Below are 22,517 nucleotides of genomic sequence, written 5' to 3'. Positions count from 1 at the left end.
TCTCCAGCCTGTCTATTTCCTTTCTAGACCTGTTCTAAGGTTCAAGTATAGACAGGAGGCTGGGAGAGTGAAAGACCAGTTGGCTCTCAGCCAGGAAGCTGCACTGGGTAGAGCTGAGTTAAAATATTGGCCTGATTCCTGTCTTTTGTCAACTCTGCATAAGAGAGAGGCAAATAAAACACTGTCACTTTATGTAATTGCCGTGTAAAGTACGAGCATCCGGGGACCGGACACTGGTTCTGCTGGCCCGTGTGCCTTCCATGCGTCCCTTAAACCAGAAAGCTGATGGATGGGGAAAGGTAGGAGTGTGTGTCCCTGATCATGTCAGATGCAATGCCCAGGGTGCCCTGGCAGAGACCTCCTGACAGAGCTGAGACCCTAAGCCAGGTCTGATTGATTCCAAATCCTGTGCTATGTCCACTGTACAGAAGCATCTATAAGCAATCCCAGTTGTCTTATTTGGGGGAATTAGTGTTCATAGTCACAGATAGTCAGAAAAACCACAATGCTAAAAGCCTAACTGTTAGAAAATAAAATGCAGTATCTTACATATCCACTTTATTTAATAATTATAAGTTCAGTTATGTTGGGTGATGGTGGCGTGTGCCTTTAATCCTGGGAGTTGGAAAGCAGAAGCAGGCAGATCTCTGAGTTTAAGACCAGCCTGGTCTTCAGTGCTAGTTTCAGGACATCCAGAGCTACACAGAGAAACCCCATCTCAAGAAAATAATAAATATTTTTATAAATTTGATTATTTTTCATTGTAGAGGCATTATTCTTTGAAATTTCATAAGAATATTGAAATACACAGCCCAGCATAAAAGACAAAGGACTTAATTTTAAATAGTTAATTTGGATTTGTAGGAAAAAAATATGTTTTCTGGATACTGTGGAATAATTCGTTTTCTTATTTATCTTTAACTCTTGAACCTTTCAAAGAGTGCTAGCTTTTCAGAACCTATTTACCATGGCAGAGTAAACTTGTTCCACAGGCCTAGGTGAGTACTCGGGGTATAGTTTGCCATTTGTGTCTAGTGTTTGGTAGATTTCCCAGGATACTTGGATATTGGGTAAACATGTCAGCTGACATTTCTCTGGGCTTGGTCCCATTTGATGTTCAGGACCCTTCCTCCCCAAGTGTCCTTGGGCTTCATGTGCTGTGTTTGCTTTCCAGCCTTGTCTCTGGCCATGTTGTTCGCCTTCCGATTCATCTCAACCCTTCTGGTCCACATTATCATCTCCTTGGTCATTTTGGGATTGCTGTGTAAGTATTTCCACAGTTTCTAAGTAAATGGAACGTCTTTCCACTAAGTATAAAATTTAAAGGTTGGTTGGTTTTGTTTTGTTTTGTTTTTTTTAACTAACTAGAGTCTTAGAAGGTGCCACAGTGTAGGACCACCCTTTCATATATGAGGAAAACCAAGCTCAGGACGGACAGTGGAAGTCGATTCTGCCTCCTGAAGATAGAATCTATAATTGATTCTATCCCACTGTGTCGCTCCTGAGTCCAGCCTGCCAACTGGATGATCCTGGAGCCCATAATGCTGGGCTGTGGATACAGCTCAATGCTAGAGTCTTGCCAAGCATGACCCTACGTTCAAGCCCCAGAGCTGCAAACAAACAACAAAACAAAAATGCATTTTATCGGTACTCATATACACTGTAAGGGAGAATTCCAGCTGGCCATGATGATGCACACTTTTAGTCCCACCAATTGGGAGACGGAGGCAAATGGATGAATATCTGTGAGTTCAAAGCCAGCCTGGTCTACATAGCAAGTTCCAGGACAGGCAGGGCTACATAGAGAGACCTTGTCTCAAAACAAACAAACAAATAAAAAAAGCTTGGTGTAGGAAGACAGAATGAAAAAATTCAAACTTTCTTTCTTCCTTTTTTAAATTTCATTTTGAAGGATTTATTCTATGCTACATTTACCGTTTGGGCCTGTGAGAACCCTTGGTTGTCACACAAAGGCTCTGGCCAGTCTGCAGAGTAAGCCAGAGAAGGAACAAACTCAGGGGAACCTGGTGTACTCCTCTTTCCTTACCAATCAATGGACTGTGAATAGCCCCAGGAGTTTTGGAGAGAGGGTGTCTACGAGATAGAAACGTTATTTTTCAACTGGTATAGGGCATTTTAATTTCAAATAATCCACATGACTGCAATGCTTTATACCCTTAAATATTTAGTTCTGTTCTCAGGCAGTCACACAGAGCCCTGGGTTCCTATATTAGTCACCTTTCCATCTCTGTGACAAGATACCTTGCAAATCAACTTAAAGAAAAATTTGTTGGAGCTCACAGGTTTGAAGACTTCAATCCATAGTCCCTGGGCTCCCTTGTTTCTGAGTCTACAATAATATTCTCATGGTGGAAGCATGTAATAGCTAAAGCTGACTGCCTCATGGCCACCAAGAAACAGAAAGTTGGGGTCCCCATATGCCTACCAAGAGCACATCTCCAGTAACCCACTTTCTTCCAGTAGATCCCACCTCCTAAAGTCTCTTCTGCTTCCCAATAGTGCCAACCAGCTGGGGATCTAGCCTTCAACATGAGCTCCTAAGGGGCATTTCTGTTCTAAATCATAACAAGCTCTGTACCGGAGAATGGCCATTGTGACTAGGCTCTATCATCCATCATCCCGTTCACCATCAGTAGGAAGCTACGGCCTCCCTAGAGTTATGACAGTGGTGGTTTATGGTCATGTCTTTACATAAATGTAGAGTGTTTGTAGCATCGGTGTATCTTCACAGTGCGACTCTGATAACCTGATTCTCATGGGCTGTGTAAATGACCCATCTCTGTGAGTACAAAGCCAACCTCCAGCCCCCTAGCACCAGGGGCTGTCACCAGCAGACGTTATGTGAACACTTTAGATTTCAGAGTAAGTGCAGTTCCGTCATTCTGTTTGGTGCCATCCTTTCCTGATCATGCTCAGACTCATCCTGTTGGCTAGGTCCCCATGTGTGCCAAAGACCAGTAAGTAGCTACCCCAGGATGGACAGGTCCTCTGCAAGGCTAACCTGGCTTTGCCCAAGTCACCTGGAGATAAGTGCCTGTCTACAAAGCTTTTGGGGACTTAGGATTCACTGAACACTGTTACTGGGTCAACTCTAAGTGGCTGGACTTCAACTGGTTGTATTTGTGTATTTGTGTGTGTGTGTGTGTGTGTGTGTGTGTGTGTGTAGAAGAGGGGCAGGTAATCTCAGGACATGCGCCACATCTGCTTTTTCTTTGTTTTCTAGTCGTCTGCGGTGTCTTATGGTGGCTATATTATGACTACACCAATGACCTCAGTACAGAATTGGACACAGAAAAGGAGAATATGAAGTGCATGCTGGCCTTTGCCATCATCACTACAGTCGTGACAGTGAGCACTCCAAAGCCACCTTGGGGAGGACTCTTTCTGGAGAGAGCTAGGGGTTAAGGAGAGAGTTAGGGGTTGGGGTGACAGAGGCAAACCAGGAAGCTTGATCATAAAGTGAATGGCAGAGAAGTTAAGCAATGTGTGGGTGAAGGGCGGTGGTGACTTATAACTGTTTCTATGCAGAGAGGGGTAACCCAGTCAAGATGGCATAGCAAGTAGATTTGAGAGGTACTCACTGTCATTTTATGTCATGTTCTCTTGCCTATTTGTAACCCATGTCTGAGTGTGTGACGTGGAGGAGGAAAGATAGAAAATTTCTCTTTGACCCTTCAGGAACCCCAGTCTCACCTTCTCCCATTCCAGAGGGCTCTTTAGGAAGGTATCAGGCCTCCCGCACTATGATGACTGTGGGATCTCACACAGGGACCCACAGAATAGTAGGGGCTCAGTGAGTGATGAGGGGTTTATCAGTTCAGTTATAATAGAAGCAGTGATTATCCTCAGGGAGTGCTACTTGATGAGATGTCCGTTACAGAGTTCTTTTCCAGCCCCGCCCAGTGCCTCACACTTTGCAGTGGTTCACTCTGACCTCTTTCTCACCAGGTACTTCTCCTGGCCTTGATCTTTACCCTCAGAAGAAGGATAAAATTGACAGTGGAGCTTCTCCACGTCACAAACAAAGCCATCAGCAGCTGTCCTTTCCTGCTATTGCAGCCACTGTGGACATTTGCCATCCTCATTTTCTTCTGGGTCCTCTGGGTGGCTGTGCTGCTGAGCCTGGGAACTGCCGGTAAGCATCACCATTTGAGGGCTGTCAACCGACTCCTGTGAGCACCAAACCTCTTCTTGTGCAACCAGAAGCATGTGGAGGTGACAGTGAGGGAGCCAGGGCATCTGCCGTGGGGGAACTCTTTTGTATTGGCTTTGGGGAAGCTGGGTTTCATGAGTCAGTAAGTTCGGTCAGCCTTGAACACTTAGGTAAAGCTATAATATGAATCAAAGCTCATAGGAAGACTTCAGTTAAATGTCTTCAAGTCTGGGGGTGGAGAATAGAATTCAGTGGGTAGAGACCTTTCCTAGCAGGCATGAAAGCCCGGGACCAATCCCAGTGCCTTATAAATGGATAAATGGAGTGAAATGTCGCATGCTTATAATTCTAGCATTCCTGAAGTTTGGGCAGGAAAATTAGAAATTCAAGGTCATCCTTGGCTACCTAGGAGGTTTGAGCCAGCCTTGGCTACATAAAACCTTGTCTCAAAACAAATGAACAAACAACAAAAAAAACCTCTCCAGGTCTAAACTTTTTCCGAGGTGATTTGCCAGCTCCTAGCATCCCAGATGACAGAATCCAGGGAAGAGTCGGCTAAGTGAGTTATTTCCAGCAAGGCCAGCTTACATTTAAAACGAGTACATAAGAAAGTTCAAGCCGGGCGGTGGTGGCGCACGCCTTTAATCCCAGCACTTGGGAGGCAGAGGCAAGTGGATTTCTGAGTTCGAGGCCAGCCTGGTCCACAGAGTGAGTTCCAGGACAGCCAGGGCTACACAGAGAAACCCTGTCTCGGGGTCGGGGGGGGGGGGGGGGGGGGGGGGGGGGGGGGGGAGAGAAAAGAAAGAAAGAAAGTTCGAATTGCTTTGATTTTGAAAGGCAACAATGTAGCCTCAATTTTCCTGCCATATTGCAAGCTGCTTCTCCAATCTCGGTCTTTCTCAGAATCAGCTTCACTGTTTTGCTATACCAATATGTGGACCAGACATTCAGAGATTCTGACTTTATTTGACTTGGGGTAGGACAAAGTAGGTGGGTGGATGGATGGACGGACAGGTGGACACATTGGGCATAGATACAGAGGCATACATTTTGTCACGCTCCCCAATAGAGTAGTCACATTCTATGTCAGCGTCAAAGTGTCATCTGAAACCAAAGCAGAGACCTTATGTCCGGGGTTGTCAGTCTGCTGTTGCCTTCACTGGGGAAGTCCTGCCTTGAAGAGGAAATGTAGTGGGCTGGGAGTCAGTGCAGTCTCTAAAGGGGCTGCCTTGCCACCACAAGGAACTGAGTTTGATCACCAGAACCTGACTGGGGGGCAGAGACAGTCAGATCTGAGTCTCGCTGGCTGGTGGATAGCCTGGCCTACTGGTCAAGTCCTACTGGTCAAGTTCCAGCCCAATGAGAGGCACTGTCTCAATAATGAATTAGATGGTGCCTGAAGAGTAATGCCTGAGGATGTCTCTGGTCTCTACATGTACTTGCACACATGTGGACCTTCATAAACATACACACACACACACACACACACACACACACACACACACACACACACACCACACACGCACACGCACACGCACACGCCAGCTGGAAGAAACAACTTGCTCCTTGATGATCTTCCTTGAGCTTTAGCTGAAGCCCATCCATCCTTGCAGAGTAGTAACGGTGTGAGGACAAGCAGACGGTCTGTGAGCCACACCTCTAGGGACACCATCCTGAAAATGCATTGACTCCGCTCTTTGATTTGATGATGGCCCCGTTCACACCCTGTGGCAAGGACAAGCACCGAGTTGCATTTATGAGCCTGTTACCAGACAGCTGAGAGCAAGGGTAGATGTCACTTCAACACGGATGGTGCAAGTCCCCAGGGTGTTATCGAGCATGCCCTCTCCCTTATTTACTCCATTCTGTGAGGCAAAATACACACTCCTGCGCAATTCTATAGTATGGACCACAGGCTCGTGTCACAGAACAACTTCAGTATAGTGGACTCTTGGAGAACTTGGTTCCTCTCCTCCTCCCCCGAAGTTGAGTGGCCTTTCAGAATTAAGAAGCTCACAGGCTCCTTGGAAGCTACAGCCCTTGGAGACACCCTTGTCCAGCTTCCAGGATGTGGTAGAAGCAGGCCCTTCTGCTGGAGGTCTCTGACGGCCTCCAGTGAATGTCCAGTAACTACCCAGAGAGTCTTTGTGGTACCCGCTCTACTGTGCTCTACTTGGTCCAGCAGACAGACTGTAATAATCACAATGGGCTTTGTCTGGAAAGGAGAGAAAGCTGAAAGAAGGAAGGTAAAGTGCCCAAGACCGCAGTACCTTCACATTCCACAACCTCTGCTCTTTCTCGCCACTTCATAGATGGAAGAGCCACATGGGCTCCAACCACTTTGTCTCACTTCAGCCTTTTGGAAAGTGACAGGAAGGAAGATGAACACCCTTCCTCAGAAGTCACACTACTACCTAAGCCCAGTGACCAGATCCAAAGGACATGGTAGCACCTATCTGCTAAGGAGGATGGGAAATGTAGTTTCCATTTGGCCAGCCATACCTAGTTAGAAACTTACAGGGTCTATTACCCAGAAGAGTGGGAAGTCTTTGTTACAGGGGCACTCGAGAGCCTTTCTCTAGCTCAGTGTAGTCCCAGTGCTGTCAGAAGACAGAACAGTGGGCATGGTGCACAAAGGGGAGACACAAACTGCACTGAGAGGCCCTCAGCGAACTCCACAGCAGGTAACTCCTGCGTTCTCCTCCTCCGGCACCACAACCCCCCTTGTAACTTGTCTGCTCTTCTCAAATTTTAAGCCAGATCCAATAAGTCATCAGCTGCTAATCATGCAGCAAGGATGAGCCATGGCTCTGTTGACGGCAAAGCTCTCTCGAATGTCACACAAACTCTTGCCACTACCTACCTCACTGCCTGAACAAAGTACCCGCCCCACTGTACAAGTGGATAGGCTGGAAATTGCCAGGATATCAGAATACACAGAAGGAGCAAAACCAGGCTTGGTGCAGGTGAGGAGGGGACCTGGTCTCAGAGAAGGAAAAGACCCAATCATGAGAGTTGAGGGTGATGTCATAGAGTTACCGCCCCAACGCTAACTTGGAATTGAGCTCCTAGCTTGGCACCCCAGTGACATTCTCCTGCGTAGGTCCAAACAAGAGAGCTACCAGTCTCAGCCAACAGGACCCAGAGCGAAGGCAGGAAGGAAGGAGGTCATTCTTCCATTGAAAGCAGCCTTTTTCCCCCTCAGCCACCAAATGGTGTCAGAACATGATAGTTTTGTGTTCGTGCAAGAGCTCGGTTGTCATGGATGAGAGGAGCCTAAGGGGAAAGAAAGGAAAACTGAGCATCTAGAACCAAATGTAGGTCTCCAAGTAAGCTGATCTTTGGCTTCACAGTAGAGCAGGTACCACAAAGAGCTACCACCTGTCCTCCCGGCTAGAGCCCAGGATCATGGACTCCCTCCAGCCACCTGACTCTCCTCTCCACACACTCAAGGGCTGCCCAAGAGCACAAAGTCCCCCATTGTTCCCCAAGGCCTCTTCATCCAGTGTCAGTGGCTTGGCTCTAAGCCAAGGAGGCCAGCAACTGCGTCGATTTTTGACTCTAGGAGGATGCCCCAGCTGTGCCTGTGAGAAGAGTGAGCCACTTCCACGTCTTGGGAAAGGATGTTTGCCAGAGGAGGCAGGTGGACAATGCACAGAGAGCCTCCTTGTGTCATTTAATGTCCTCGTGGGCAGTGATATGAGGACAGAGTTTCTCTGTAACCTACACTGAAGTTGTATATGTTGGGGGGGGGGGCGTGATTAATCTTCAGCAGGTAAATATTTGTGAGTTTTCTTTGGGGCTAATGGTTGAATAAGTTAATAATTTAATGTGGGGGGCTGGGGCTCAGTGATTTAGAGCACTAGTTGCTCCAGAGGTCCTGAGTTCAATTCTCAGCAACTATATGGTGGCTCATAACCATCTGTAATGGGATCTGATGCCCTCTTCTGGTGTGTCTGAAGACAGCAACAGTGTACTCACATACATAAACTGGCCTCAGCCGTGTGCATTATTTGTTTCCCTCTTGGCTATGCTTGGTGTACTTGAGAACATAGTATCAGAGAAATGTATCAGTGATCTAGAAGATAATTGAAGTGATTTTACTGAGCCTTGTTGCAGGAACAGGGTGAGAGAGAGAAGTAAGAGAGACAGCAGTAGCCCTTGCCTTTCAGAGGTCCAGGTCATTTCACCGCTGCAGACAAAAGCTGTCCCCATGCCTTGCTCCAGTGTGAGCTGACCTAGAATCTACTCCCCTTCCCAATTCTCACGCCAGCTCTCCCCCACAAACTGTCTCAGAAGCTAGACGTTTGTGTGTGTGTGTGTGTGTGTGTGTTTGTTTGTTTTGAGATGGGGTTTCTCTGTAGCCCTGGCTATCCTGGAACTTGCTCTGTAAACTGGCCAGCCTCAAACTCACAGAGATCCACCTGCATCAGCCTCCCAAGTGCTGGGATGTAAGGTGTGCACCACCACTGCCCAACCAGAAGCCAGGCATTCTTAGAACTTGTTTCTAGTAGTCTATTTCTTGGATGGTTGTCTACAAATCCCTCGGGCACATATATTTAAGTATTTCTTGTGCATTGTTTTCATATTCTTCCTTCTTCTAACGAATATTCATTGTCTGACTATCACGTGCTCAGCTCCGGAGATGTATTATGTGTGCCTACTGTGTGCTTTGGGTTCTTGAAATGTTGTGGTAAATAAGTCAATTGTCTTTTCCACCAAGAGGGGGAAATATATTATATGTTCCAAGGTGCTCAGTTCTATGGGGAAACAAAAAGGTGTGTTGTTGTCTTACTTAAGATGTCTATCGCTGTAATAAAGCACCACGACCAAAAGCAACTTGGGGTGGGGAGGCTTTACTTAGCTCATGCTTCCAGGCTACAGTGCATTAGCAAAGGAAGTAAAGGCAGGAACTCAAACAGGGCAAGAACCGAGAGGCAGAAGCTGATGCAGACGCTGCGGGGGAGTGCTGTTTACTGGAGTGCTCTGGGTAATTGTCCACTGGACATTGCAGACAATGGGATTTTCCTCTTCTTTTCCCTAATTGTTCTGCAGCCAGAACAGAGGCAGAAGCCAGGCTGAGGGTCAGAAGGCCAGAGTCAGTAGGACCCGTGGGCCAATGTTCTTGAAAAGCTCAAAAAAATAAAATAAAATAAAATAAAATTTAAAAACACAGAACATGCTAGGATATGGAGTCTTTTGGGCTTGTGTCTGCTCCTTTTGGGAAATTGTCCTACCTGGCTAGTCTGTCTTCCTACAATGATCAGTGTACCACTGTAGACTCTAAAAATGCTTTAAAACTTACCAACAACATCAAGGCTTTATAGCTTGATGAATTTTATTCAGAGAATTCAAAGAGATCTTAGAAAGTTATCTCAAAGATCTTTAATAGAATATTCGAGAATTGGAACAATTCTCTGCTCCTTCCAGAGGACCCAGGTTCAATCCTAGCACCCAGATGGTGACTCATAAGCAACTGTAATTCCAGTTCTAGAGAATTTTTAATACCTTCTGTGGCCTTCAGAAGGCACAGGCATACGTGTGGTACAAAGACGTAAGTGCAGACAAAACTTTCATGCACATAAAATTAAAAGTGAAAAATAGAATATGTCATTTAAAGAATGTCTACCTATCTCCACATTTATCCACTCAGTCAACATTTTCTGTAAGTTAAAAATCCTGCCAGGCGGTGGTGGCACATGCCTTTAATCCCAGCACGTGGGAGACAGAGGCAGGTGGATTTCTAAGTTCGAGGCCAGCCTGGTCTCTAGAGTGAGTTCCAGGACAGCCAAGACTACACAGAGAAACCCTGTCTCAAAAAAAAAAAAAAAAAAAAATCCTATTAAAACACGTGGACACAGCGGGTTATGGTGGTGCAACCTTTAGTCCCAGCCCTTGGGAGGCAAGTCAAGCAGATCTCTGTGGTTGAGGCCAGCCTGGTCTACAGAGTGAATTCCAGAACAGCCAGGGCTACACAGAGAAACCCTGTCTTGTAAAATACAAAAACAAACAAACACATGGATAATGTATCTTTCCTTATTTAGAAGACAGAGAAAAACATATATTAAGGGTAGGTAAATGACTGTAAGTTGGTAAGAGGGAAGGAGAAAGGTGAAGCAGAGGACAGGGGAGTCAAATGCCTGAGGAGCCTGGAACTCGGTTTTTAATTTGGCTTTAGGGTTGGGTTAGGGTTAGGGTTAGGGTTGGGTTAGGATTAGGGTTAGGCTTAGGGTTAGGGTTGGGTTAGAGTTAGAGTTAGGGTTAGGTTAGAGTTAGGGTTAGGGTTAAGGTTAGGGTTGTTTTATGTTTGAACAAAATATACTTGAACAAAGCCTAGAAATCAAGACTCCTTTAGAGTGTAGAATATCTGATGATGTAATAGATGAGGGGAGGGAGGCCAAGGAGTTGCTGGTGGATTTGGGTTGGTTTGCATGTTCTCTCACTTTAGCAGTTGGAATATGCAATGGGTGTCAACTGAGATGGAGCAGAATTTTGAGTTTTTCAAGTCATGAATAGAAATTAATTTCGGGAGTTATTAGTTATGGATATTTCTAATAAGCAATTATCTATCAGTTTGAAGTTCAAAAGGAACACATAAACAGTATCTGGGAGTAGGTAGAGACAAGATTATGCTTTGAGACATTTTAATGTTGTGTTAGGATATCCGGGGCTAGTTTAGTTGGGTAGCTGTGCTTGGGAGGTGTCATATTGCCCTGGCTTTTGTTGACTGTGTTCTTCCGAGGGCCTTTAGTCATCTGGATGGTTTTGGTCTCTGGATGTTCTTGTCTCAGTCGTTACTGGGATGGGGATGAACCTTGATGGTCCTGGTGTCAGAGGCTCCCTGGGCTGTATGGTTCTGGGTCTGCAGGTCTGTATGGTTCAGGAACTTCAGATCTGATGAAGGTGGGCAGAGAGGTGGCAGGAGAATGGAGGTCCCCCCTGGGCTTGCAGGTGGCTTGGCCCAGAGGACTCCAAGAACAGGGAAGAAGGGAGAGGGAAGGAAAGTTTACCTGGATGGTTCAGGAGTCTGAGGAAGGTGGAGGAGACATGGTGGGAGGATGGTGACATTTCAATGTTAAGATGCCCCTGGAAGACCAGGGTGTAGCTCAGTGGTAGAACACCTGCTTAGATTTGTTCTTGAAAAAAATAAATAAATGGGCTTTGGAGATGAGGAAGGACAGCAAGGTGGGTTGAAAGTGAAGGCCAGAGCTAGATGACAAAGGTGGTTGTCTGGGAAAGAGTTTGCAGGGCATCTGAGTGGTTCAGTGTCCGAGGCAGGGATGAAGACCTCAGTATTGATTTACTACAGCAACTTGGAGGTCAGACCGTTGTGATTGCTGTAGAGACCTGAGCAGGCTTCAATCGGTGTAACTTAACAGAGGGGTGGGGAAAGGGGTTAGAGGATCTAATAGAGATGATGAATCTGGAGGGATTTAGCTATGAAAGAGGCAAAACAGAGGAAAGAGTCCAGAAGAGTTTTTATTTTTTTTAAAAAAAAATGGAAACAGTTAATAATGGCCCAGGAAAGGGAGTATTTTGATAGAAGCAGGGTTGGCCTTAGACTCAAGGACAGCTTATCATTGTAAGGACTGGGGTTAAATGCTGGACATATTGATAAGTATGCTTGGGGAGTTGGCATGAGGAAAGGTCTTCTGATTGCCTCATTTTCCTTGAGCAACAGGAAGTGTGGTTATTGGCTTTGTGGTTGGAGGAGAGATTAGAAAGTAGTTGTCTAGAAGATAAGATGAACAGAGAAACACGGTCACCTGTAAGTCCCTCATGCTCTTCGAGGAGGCATCATCTGGGCTTCTTTTGCCTCTTCCACTTTTCCTCCTAATAGCATTTGTCCATCCAAATGCCCGAGTACCAGATTCAGTGTTTAATATCAGCATTACCTATAATTCATTTGTAGCTAATCCTGCATCTCACTCGCTGTTCTTAGCCCCTTATCCATTGATTACACTTGCTAGTCTATAGCCTTAGAGTTGCGATGTGATGGAGTCAAAGAGAGTGAGAAGTCGCTGTTACTATCCTCAGGCGAAGAGTAAAAAAAAAAAAAAAACAGATTTCTAGAAGGTTCCATGGTTTGTTTGTGGCTGGTCAGCTGCCCTCGAGGATCTTGCCTGCACCAACACAGCCCATCCAGCAGAGGGCAGCCCTGCATGCATAAACACGCCTGCCCCACCCTCAGGCTCTGGAACACTGACTGTGAAGGTCTGTCTGTTCCCAGGCCTTCCCATTCAAGCCCAAGTCCCTGATCCTTTGAGATATCTGCTTAAAGCAGTGGCTCTCTTGCAGTGATTCCTCCCAGGTGGCATTTGGCATCATTTGGAGGTATTTTGAATTATCATAAATGTCGGGAAGCAGGGAGCAGTGGCCAAGCATACTCCCAAACACCCACAAAGGCATTGAACAATCACTACATCCTACACAGAAATATCTGCTCAACAAGCGCCTTGAGAAGCTAAACAATCCTGTCTCAATGAACATCTATAAACAGCTCAGTAAAACTGATACAGAGGCAAAGATAACAGACAGCTTCAGGAGACGGAGAGATGGCTCCTGGGGTGCAAGCACTTGCTGTGCAAACTTAACAACCTGTGCTCGGATCCCCAGGATCCACATAAAAGCTGTCCATGGTAGTGCAAGTGTCTATAATTCCAGCACGCCATAGGAAAAGGGAGGAGGAGGCGGGCAAAGCTCCATAAGCGTATATGCCAACTAGCCTGGCTAATGCAGCCATAAGGAGACTATCTCAAACAAGGTGGAAAGTCAACCAGTACATGAAGGTTGACTTCTGACTGCCACATGCAAACTCGGCACATGTGCCCACACCCACACACATAAGCACAGCTAACTGCCGGCACACAGTGGGTATGTAGGAGAGATTTGACATTTCAAGCCACAAAAATTTGTCAAAAAATAGCCTATGGGTTTTGCTTCTTTAGAAGATGTCAAGTCTTTGAGGGTCAAGTGCATCTTGATTTATCACATCAGGTGCTCCACTTGCTGACTGTTATCACCAGTGTGACAAGTTAGGAAATGCGTAGCGATGGCCACGCAAAGCAGCCAAGAGCAAAGGTTGTCTCTGTTTAGCATCCATACTGGCCTTCTGTCTGTCTGCGAAAAATGATACCCCACCCACCCCATTCTATGTAAATATTCTGCCCCTCCAAAGCATAATTTGCTACTGGTACTCATGGTCTTGAAAAAAAAAAGGAACTGTATGTTTGTTCTTAGGGCCTGTGTACTTCACATGGTTCAGAGTGTAGTTCTCAAAGCCTGCTGGCCTGATGCATCTAAGGGGCATTGTCATCACGAGGGCCATTCCCTTGCTGCTGGGAACGCTTTTCTGAAACATAGCAGCTTTGGAAAAACATAGGCATAGTTCTGGGCCCACCTGAAATGCATCTCTTTCCAAGCTAAATGAACTCGACAGTCAGTAGACCACTCACTGTCGGCTTCTCTCTGTAAAGCAAGCTGTTGCACAACTTCCCACAGCGGCCATCTTGTTTGACAGAACTTAGAGAGGAAGGGATGGAGACCAGCCTGTGGAATCCATTTTGCTTAACATGTGATTATCTTCATCCTTCCCCTGGCTGTGCGAACTCTATGGTGAATGTCTAAAGGTGAATGAACGGATGAACTGAAAGTCCATGTGTGGCTGTGACAAGAGATACAAAGACATGTTTAAATCATAGGCAGGTTGTAGGTTTCAACAAAGATCAAAGCACCCATTTCTTCTTTATAATGGTTTACTTGAAAAGCTAATGGGAGAACATATAGAGATCAAGTGAGGCGCAGAGCTGGGAGCTGGTTTACCAATGTCTGCAAGATTGGTAGATATTTATAATATCTGCCAATATCTTAGCATTCTTTAGGTCAGAGGGAAAGGAAAGGAAAACATGTCAACAGTGGGCATTATTAAAACACCTTTCCTGACCTTAAATGAATACAGTATTGTGCTCCTGGAATACAGGATAATGAGCATATAAGAACAACAGTGATAATGATAATCGTTAACACCCATGGAGGGCTACTTTTGTGGGCCAGGCTTTATCTCAGAAACTATCCAGATTATGTCACTTTATGCTCAAAAACCGAGAAGGAATTAGTACACAGGTAAGACTAAAATTCTAAGAAGTCATATAATGTGTCCCAGGCTTCTACAAGGTTAACATCGAAATCTGAACCAAGGAAAGTAGGCATTTTACATGTGCCAAGAGCGTTTGCTCTAGAAACAAGCTGAAAATGGCATCTGTTTGAGCAAAGGAAGACTCTAAAGAGTCTCTTTTATGGAGTCTACAGGCTTGTTTTGTTTTGTTTGGGTGAAGAGTTCTATAGTACAATCTTAATATTTTGTGTGTTTTTGTCAATGTAACATATTTGGCCCACATCACAATGATGATGTAATAGAAAATGCACAGGGCAAAGTGTCTTGTTTGTTTGTTTGTTTGTTATTTTGTTTTTTTTTTTTCGAGACAGGGTTTCTCTGTATTATAGCCCTGGCTGTCCGGGAACTCACTTTGTAGACCAGGCTGGCCTCAAACTCAGAAATTCACCTGCCTCTGCCTTCCAAGTGCTAGGATTAAAGGTGTGCACCACCACCGCCCGGCTGCAAAGTGTCTTTCTATTACTCATGAGACATCACTAAAGTTAAACTCTTCAGAACCCATTTTCACACCTTCAAAGGAGAATGAGTTCTAGGGTGTATTTCAGCTGTCTTACAGATTTCCTATAGCCACTGTCAATACTGTTGCTTGTACTATTAAACTCTTACTGTTTGGTGTATGAACTTTGACAACTGCATTTTGCGTACTGCCAAAGACCAAGAGTGAAGAAACATGGTTCACTGAACAGTCTTCCAGGATAAGGGAACTATTGGTTTAAAGCATGTTTGTATTATAAACTTTAGGTACTGCCCAGGTGATGGAAGGTGGTCAAGTGGAATATAAGCCGCTTTCGGGCATTCGGTATATGTGGTGGTACCATTTAATTGGCCTCATCTGGACTAGCGAATTCATCCTTGCGTGCCAGCGGATGACTGTAGCAGGAGCAATGGTTGCTTGTTATTTCAACAGGTGAGTCCAGCCTTTTATCCCTGAGGTTTGCCTGGGTGCTTTGGCTTTTATATTCATCTCTGAAGGTATTTGGGAGTTTTTACTCAATGCCTTAAAAGAGAGTAACAAGAATTAGGAAAGAGAAAAAGAAAAGACTATGCTAAAGTGTTACCTGTAGGCTCATTTATTTGTCAGAGGAAAGAGTCTACTTTAAACCCACAAATTTCTAAGTTCTTTTGCTTAAACTACAAAATGTAGAAAGAAATTAGACAGCAAAGAATCATATTCCCTACAATTTAAAAATACCTAAAAGAAAAGCTTGTATTCTCCTGTAAATATCCATTCTTATTGACTTCAGACATTAAATATTATGGATCTATTTTAAGTACACTCCAGTAGCTATATCAATGATTTTTATCTTTGTAAAAATCAGAAGAATATTTACTTGGAAAATAATGTTACACCCTAAAGGAACTGGAAACTATAATCCATGTCCTTAGAGTTAAGTACTAGTGAATTAATTACTTACTTCAGTATCTATAGCACATTGCCTCATGAAAATAATTGAGGACTATTGTTCCTCCACTCCTGCCCCACCCCCACTCACCTATACCTGGGCCGTGTGCATCTCTTGAGTATAACTCTCCTTGGATCATAGCCAGAAGAGCAGGCCCAAGACAATGACAGGGTTGCATTGTAACAGGCAGTTTACTCCTGGCAGTGCTGACCCTCCTCTGATCTCACAGACCAAATGAGTAGATAACCGTGAGCTTTCTGGAGTGAAAAAAGCCAAGTAGCCATGATTCATGCCATTGAGCAGTTGCCTCCAGATGATAAAGAGCCCTGTGTGGGCTTTTAATATGGTGGTACCCTTTGGGAACCACGTCATTAGGAACTCTGGAGGACTCACTAGGGGGCTGTTGCCCTTGGTTGGCACTGAGGTACTTCCAGCAGCAGGAGATGGAAGTTGCTTGATCTCCTGTAGAGAACAAAGATCTGTCCAGTCAAATTAGCCCACAGGTAACATCTATCTGAGAGAGAGAGAGGAGAGAGGAGAGAGGAAAGAGGAGAGAGAGAGCTGTTATCTTAGAATAACCAAACCAAAGCATTTCCAGCAAGGGCTTGGATATGGAGGCATAGTGGTTCCTGGGCACTGTTCTCTTCCCTACCTTCTCCCCACACTCTGTTATTAAAGAATCACACAGGCCATAATAAACAAACAAGCAATGACAGCTGATGAGAACTATCAGACTTTGAATGCTAATTGAAAAAAATAAAATAAAATTCAGCTGAATGATGAAAACTGAAGACATGACTGAGCATACTAGGAAAAGGTAGAAGGTCCACTGGTGAGTGTTGGCTGTGTGCAGTCATGCAAATAAGATGAACACAGAAGCCAGAGCGGCAGGAGTCAAGCATAAGATGTGCTTTAAGGTCAACCAGATGGCTCAGCAGGTAAAAAGTGCTTGCCATGAAAGTCGAGCGACCTGAGTTTGATTCCCCAGAATCCATGCTAGAAAGAGAGAACTGACTCCCAGAAATTGTTCTCTGACCTCCACCAGTGTACCCCAGGCCTCATGTTTCCACACACACACAGTATACACACAGGCACACAACAATAATAGGTACAAATTTAGAAAGACAGATTTAAAAAGACAAACAAATACAAAACAAAATGTGCTTCCAGAGATGTTAAATGTTCAACCCTTAGATCCTTCTTCTTCTATAGGAAGAGAAGAGGCCTTTATTCTCCGAAAGAGGGTCTGATCTCGGGGTGTCTGGCACAGCTGAGGCCGGGGCAATGCTATGCACTGGAGCAGGGAGAGATTAAGGAGGATCCCATAACCACGCCTCCTCACATCCCACAGCTCAGTTCCCAGGGTGATGGCAGCCAAGTTGGTCCTCTAAAGGGGGGACAGCTCCAAGAAGCTTTCTAACCCAAGTCAGGTGCCACATGAGACCGCCCCCAGAGAAACAGACTTCCAGATTCCTATGCCAGCAATGGCACTCCCTAGACAACAAGCAAGCTCTCTCCCACAGAGCATCTGATTTAGTTTGGGTTTTACTGCTGTGAACAGACACCATGACCAAGGCAACTCTTATAAAGAATAACATTTAATTGGGGCTGGCTTACAGGTTCAGAGATTCAGTCTATTATCACCAAGGTGGGAGCATGGCAGTGTCCAGGCAGACGTGGGGCTGGAGGAGCTGAGAATTCTACATCTTCATCCAAAGGCAGACAGGCGAAGACTGACTTCCAGGCAGCTAGGGTGAGGGTCTTAAAGGCCATGACCACAGTGACACACTTCCTCCAACAAGGCCACATCTCCTAATAGTGGCTCTCCCTGGGCCAAGCGTATACAAACCACCACAGTCTCCAAGGGTGTTTTGAACTGTTTACTGGTGGTTATTATGCATGCAAAGAAAGTGAAAGAGATTAGAAACCAAACAAAAGGAATTTAGGGGAAATAGACACAATGCAAGCTGCAGAGGAACATGGCAACGCAGTCATCATAGAGAGCAAAGAAATGCTGAACTCATAAAGTCCCTCACACAAAAATGAGCACTGTGAGAATGAGAAAGACCCTTTAATAATGAACAATTTCACAAGTAAGAATCTTCTGTGGAGAGCTTCAACTATGAAGCTGAAGAGCTCTTCCTGAAAGTTGAATAAAAAAGTTATTGTTTGGGTGGTTGGGTGGGTGGGTGGGTGGGCCGATGAGTGGGTTTTGGTGTTTGTTTGTTTGTTTGTTTGTTCTTGAGGCAGGGTCTCATCTAGCTCAACCATCAAACATGCTGTGTTGCTGAGGGTCACCTTGAACCACTCTGATCCTCTTGCCTCCTCCACTGAATGTCTGAGATTTCAGGCATACACTACCATATAGAGCTTTTTAATAATACTAATAGCACTACTAATAGCGAAAGAATGTCAAGGAAACCTTGGGATGAAGATGTAAGTTAAAAGTTTCCAGAAGTTTCTCAAAGGAAAAGAGAAAAGACCACACAAAGGCTCAAGCATCAGAATCAAATCTGACATTCTGACACCAGCAGCGCTGAACCCAGAGAACAGCAGTGGAGGACTGTACAAACATGCACACTCTCATGTCCCACCCACCATCGATCAAGGGTCAATACAGTCACACTCACACAAAATCCCCAGAGATTTCCTTGGCACGTCCTTTCTAGGAAGGATGTTTCCACTGACAGTTCTGAGTAAGCTAGTTAGGGAAAGGAGTTTCAGAAAGTGAGCATCGTGTAGAAAAGAGGCAGGAGTTCCAGGCGGGGGTGGGGGTAGGGGTTGGGGTGGGGGGGTGGGGGCGGGGGAGAAGAGGTAGCAGTGTTGCAATCACTAAAACAAAAATTCAAGCCTAACGCAAAGGGAAGGAGAGACAGAGATAGAGACAGACACACACAGAATGTGTGTGTGAGAGAGACAGAGACAGACACACAGAGTGTGTGTATGTGTGTGTGTGTGAAAGAGAGAGAGAGAGAGAGAGAGAGAGATGAGAGACAGACAGAGACAGACACAGTGTGTGTGTGTGTGTGTGTGTGAGAGAGAGAGATGAGAGACAGACAGAAACAGACACAGAGTGAGAGAGAGAGAGAGAGTGTGTGTGTGTGTGTGTGTGTGTGTGTGTGTGTGAGAGAGAGAGAGAGAGAGAGAGGTGTTTGTGCTTAAACACATTGAGATTTACACTCAGCTTGGTGTTGAGTGAAACCCAAGGGAAGCAGAGTAAATTAAAAAAAAATGTGTTATGAGTGTGAACTCCAGGAAAACCCCAAAGTTGTACAGAAAGAGGCAACACAATTGAACACTGCTGCTTGGATCAGCTGGGAACAGTCCTTCCTCACTGCACATTTTATTTATGTACTAATGATATGAGCATGAAACATTAACTAAAAAATTAGTGTCATTGAGGAGTAGTGAGAAGGTGAGGGTGTGTCGGGGAGGAGGACAGGAAATGGGACCTGAGTTTTCCGTATGGGACATCTATTATGAAATATCATGGAGGGGGTGTGGGGGACGGGAGGATGAAACTCTGGCTGAGGATGGTCGTCCGGCTTTGCTGTGAGCACCTTTCCCACTGAGCTCTCTCTCTAGCCCTGGGGAGTAGATTTGTAATCCCAGTGTTAGGAAGGTACCCATAGGCAGATCCCTGGACAGTGATAGACCCTCAGTAGAAAAACAAAGTTTGGATGGCACCTAAGACACAACATCCTACCCCTGCTATTCCAAGTTGACCTCTGAACTCCACATGTTCAGAGGAACACACACACGGAGAAGGAGAGGTAGAGGGAGAGAGGCACACATGTTCATGCCTATAATTAAGACAGTTTATATTTCTTGTAGCATTGGGGAGATGACCTTAGCAGCCACCTCACAGCCTCCTCATTCCATCTTGTAGGTTTCGCTAGAGAAATAAATACATCGAACAGACATGGTCTTTGCTGTGGCCGCACTGTTTTCTACCGGCTATCAGCTTTGTTGGAGGCCAGCTGCACTATGCAGCCCAGATTTGGTCGGGGACTACGGCACAGAATTGGCTTTGCAGAATGTTGGAGAGTCTCTCGAGAGTTCTAGGTTTGATCTAAAACTATTGCTGTCGGAGCCCTGAAGTGGTTGGTGTGGTTGTAAAACACTGTGTACGTACCTCGACTTAAAGGGACTCTCAATCTACCTCAGACTCCTATCAAAGTAGTCACTGGTCACCCAGCATACCCAGCGCCTCAATGTCAGTTCTCAAACTATGCTCAGGTCCAGAGGTTAGTATTATTTTCAGCTTCAGGGAAAAATAATCAAATCTCAAATCGTCTTCCTAAAGGCAGGTTCTGCTGGCTGTGAGGGAGACTGAGCTGAAAGCTCTCAGTTGAGCAGTGGGGAGAAATAGCAGACTAGTATCCCCTTGACTATAGAAAAGGGTAGTGACTTCAAAGACACTCTACTTAGTCTCTCCTTTGCAGTACGGTTTCTAGATTGACAGCAGGTATTGAATGACTCTTGGCTTGGGTTTAAAGGACCTTTTTCAATGTTCCCTCCCTCATCATGTAACCCAGCTTCCAAACCTCTATTTTCCTCCTCCAGCCAAGCCCTGCAGAGCTTAGCCTGTAACTTGGGAGGGAAGTCAGGGTCCCCTGTTCTTCTGTCCCAAATGATTTATTCTACTGCGGTGTAGCCCCCCCCTCCCCCGCTCAGAAATCTGATACCTAAACCCAGACTTCAGTACCTGGAGGAGCAGATCTCCAGGCCCATTTACAGTGTGGGATGTGAATCATTTATTTCCTAGGCAGATGGGAAGCAGGTGTCCTCTTCTGCTGTCTTAAGCATAGCAGTAAGTTCTAAAGATTATAAATCTCAATGGAAAAGTAAGCATTAGGAAAAAGAAAGAGGAGATGGGGAAAATGTGTCAGAATTTCCTGGCCTAGTCTTCCAGTATCAAATCAAAATGACAAAATAGATTTCCACCCCCACCCCCACCCCCCCAGGATCAGAAGCCCAGGCTGGCTTCAAATTCATTGCACAGAAGAGAATGATATTAAACTTTTGGTCCTCCTGCTTCTACCTCCTCCTGAGTGCTGGAGTTATTTATAACTCCAGCAATCAGGGATCATACGTAGCTGGGATTTGAACCCAAGGCTTTGTGCATGCTAGGCAAGCGCTCTACCAAGCGAGCCACCTTGAAACACATAGCAGTAGAGTAGGCAGCCAGGTTGCAGTTCTACCCAAGGCTTGCTGCCACGCTCCCTTTCTCTTCCTGGATGACTTAAGAGCAAACTGCAGCGGATGCCAGCTCTTGAGACCTTGCTGGCTGTGGGTCTCCTCCCTCAGATCCCAAGGCCATTGTCAAAACCCTAATTAATAGTGACTTAGCAGGCCGGGCCAGCTGTAGAGGAATCTTTCCTAAAGAAAGCAAGCTTCCCTTGGAGCCCATGAAGTGGCTTCTGGGAAACTCAGCCTCCTTTTCTCGAATGATGTCCCTGAGAAGTCAGGGTCACATGCAGGTCAGCAGAAGGGTGATGTCAGCTCTCCTTTCTTTTCGCTTTCAGGTTTGAGGGAGAGGGAGGGCTGCTCCCACTCTGTTCTTTCTTCCCCTTTCTTGCTCCGTGAAGCTGACTGGCACTCATTCTTAGGAGCTCTGTCATTCCGAGACCAGTAAATGATTCCTACTTACGTGACCCTTAAAGAACGGAGAAGCGGATCAGCTGGTGTAAGGGAACTGAAAGCTCTGCAGGAGCTAAATGGCCCAACTTTGTCTTCTAGTCCCTTCAAAATCCACAGCTCTTGGTTACCTCTGCTGGCCTGGGTCCTGATCATGTGACCCGGAGGACGGCTATCATCACCAAGTTAATACTTGCAGCAATTACACATGTCCCTCTGTTGATTAAATGGTCAACACATGACAGACTTAATCTATTGCAAAGGAAAATAATGTCAACAGACAATCAGAGGGCAGATGGAAGGACCAAGAACAGGAAGAAACACGTGTGTGTGTGTGTGTGTGTGTGTGTGTGTGTGTGTGTGTGTGTATACCTCACTGATTTTTTTTTCTGTTTTGTATTCCTTTTTACACACAAATCTCCCCTCCCCCCAAAAAATGAATTAGCCCAAGATGTAAGATAATCTTGGCTACCAAGGAAGATAAAAATCTCGACAAGTGCTTACTGCGTCACCACTTTACAGGGATCTGAACCAGAGAGAACCTTCTTGTTACTTTTTAAACAAGTGAGTTTTAAATGTTCTTTTCCTCTGTTCCTAGGAATCAAAATGACCCTCCTGCCCGTCCAATCCTTTCTTCTCTCTTCGTACTTTTCTGCTACCATCAAGGAACTGCGGTGAAAGGGTCATTTTTACTCACTGTGACAAGGATCCCAAGAGTCATTTTCATGTACATTTATAGCATTCTGAAAGAGCCGGTAAGACAACCCCCTCAGGCTGACAAGCTAAGGATTGGAAATGTAAGCCCCCCCCCCCGTGCCGGCCCCACTCAGGGACTCGGACCCCACTTCCCAAGCTCTGCTTTTGTCCTGGCTGAGGAAGGAGTAGTTGTGTGTTAGCTGCAATTCTAATTAAAACGCTGAGAATGCTTGAATCCTGGTAGAGCAATTTCAGCTAATATTCGTGTCTCTTTCCCGTGCTTGTTTGTAAGATACATTATGAAGTAGGAATAATAGTTGCTCTGTTTTGATGCCAACATACTCCCTGCCTGCTGTGTTTCCAGAGGGTGCCATGGGAAGTGATTGGTGTGAGCCAGGAGAAAAGAGAAGAGTACATGCGTACGTGTGTG

The 22,517-nt window shown here is 45.5% G+C and overlaps 1 protein-coding gene across 5 annotated transcripts in view; it reads left to right on the top strand.

Moving 5' to 3' along the window:
* Slc44a3 (solute carrier family 44 member 3) overlaps positions 1-22,517 on the top strand; it is a 78,872-nt gene that overhangs the window by 20,651 nt on the left and 35,704 nt on the right. For all 5 annotated transcript variants that reach the window (XM_031375321.1, XM_031375320.1, XM_031375318.1 and 2 more), the window contains 5 exons: positions 1,175-1,264; positions 3,245-3,369; positions 3,970-4,156; positions 15,090-15,255; positions 21,990-22,146. In XM_031375321.1, coding sequence (XP_031231181.1) covers positions 1,175-1,264; positions 3,245-3,369; positions 3,970-4,156; positions 15,090-15,255; positions 21,990-22,146 — 725 coding nt within the window. The remainder of the gene's footprint in view (positions 1-1,174; positions 1,265-3,244; positions 3,370-3,969; positions 4,157-15,089; positions 15,256-21,989; positions 22,147-22,517) is intronic.

The sequence above is a fragment of the Mastomys coucha genome, unplaced genomic scaffold (genome assembly GCF_008632895.1).
Source record: "Mastomys coucha isolate ucsf_1 unplaced genomic scaffold, UCSF_Mcou_1 pScaffold16, whole genome shotgun sequence".
Lineage (NCBI taxonomy): Eukaryota > Metazoa > Chordata > Mammalia > Rodentia > Muridae > Mastomys > Mastomys coucha.
This window is presented reverse-complemented; position numbering and strand designations above follow the sequence as displayed.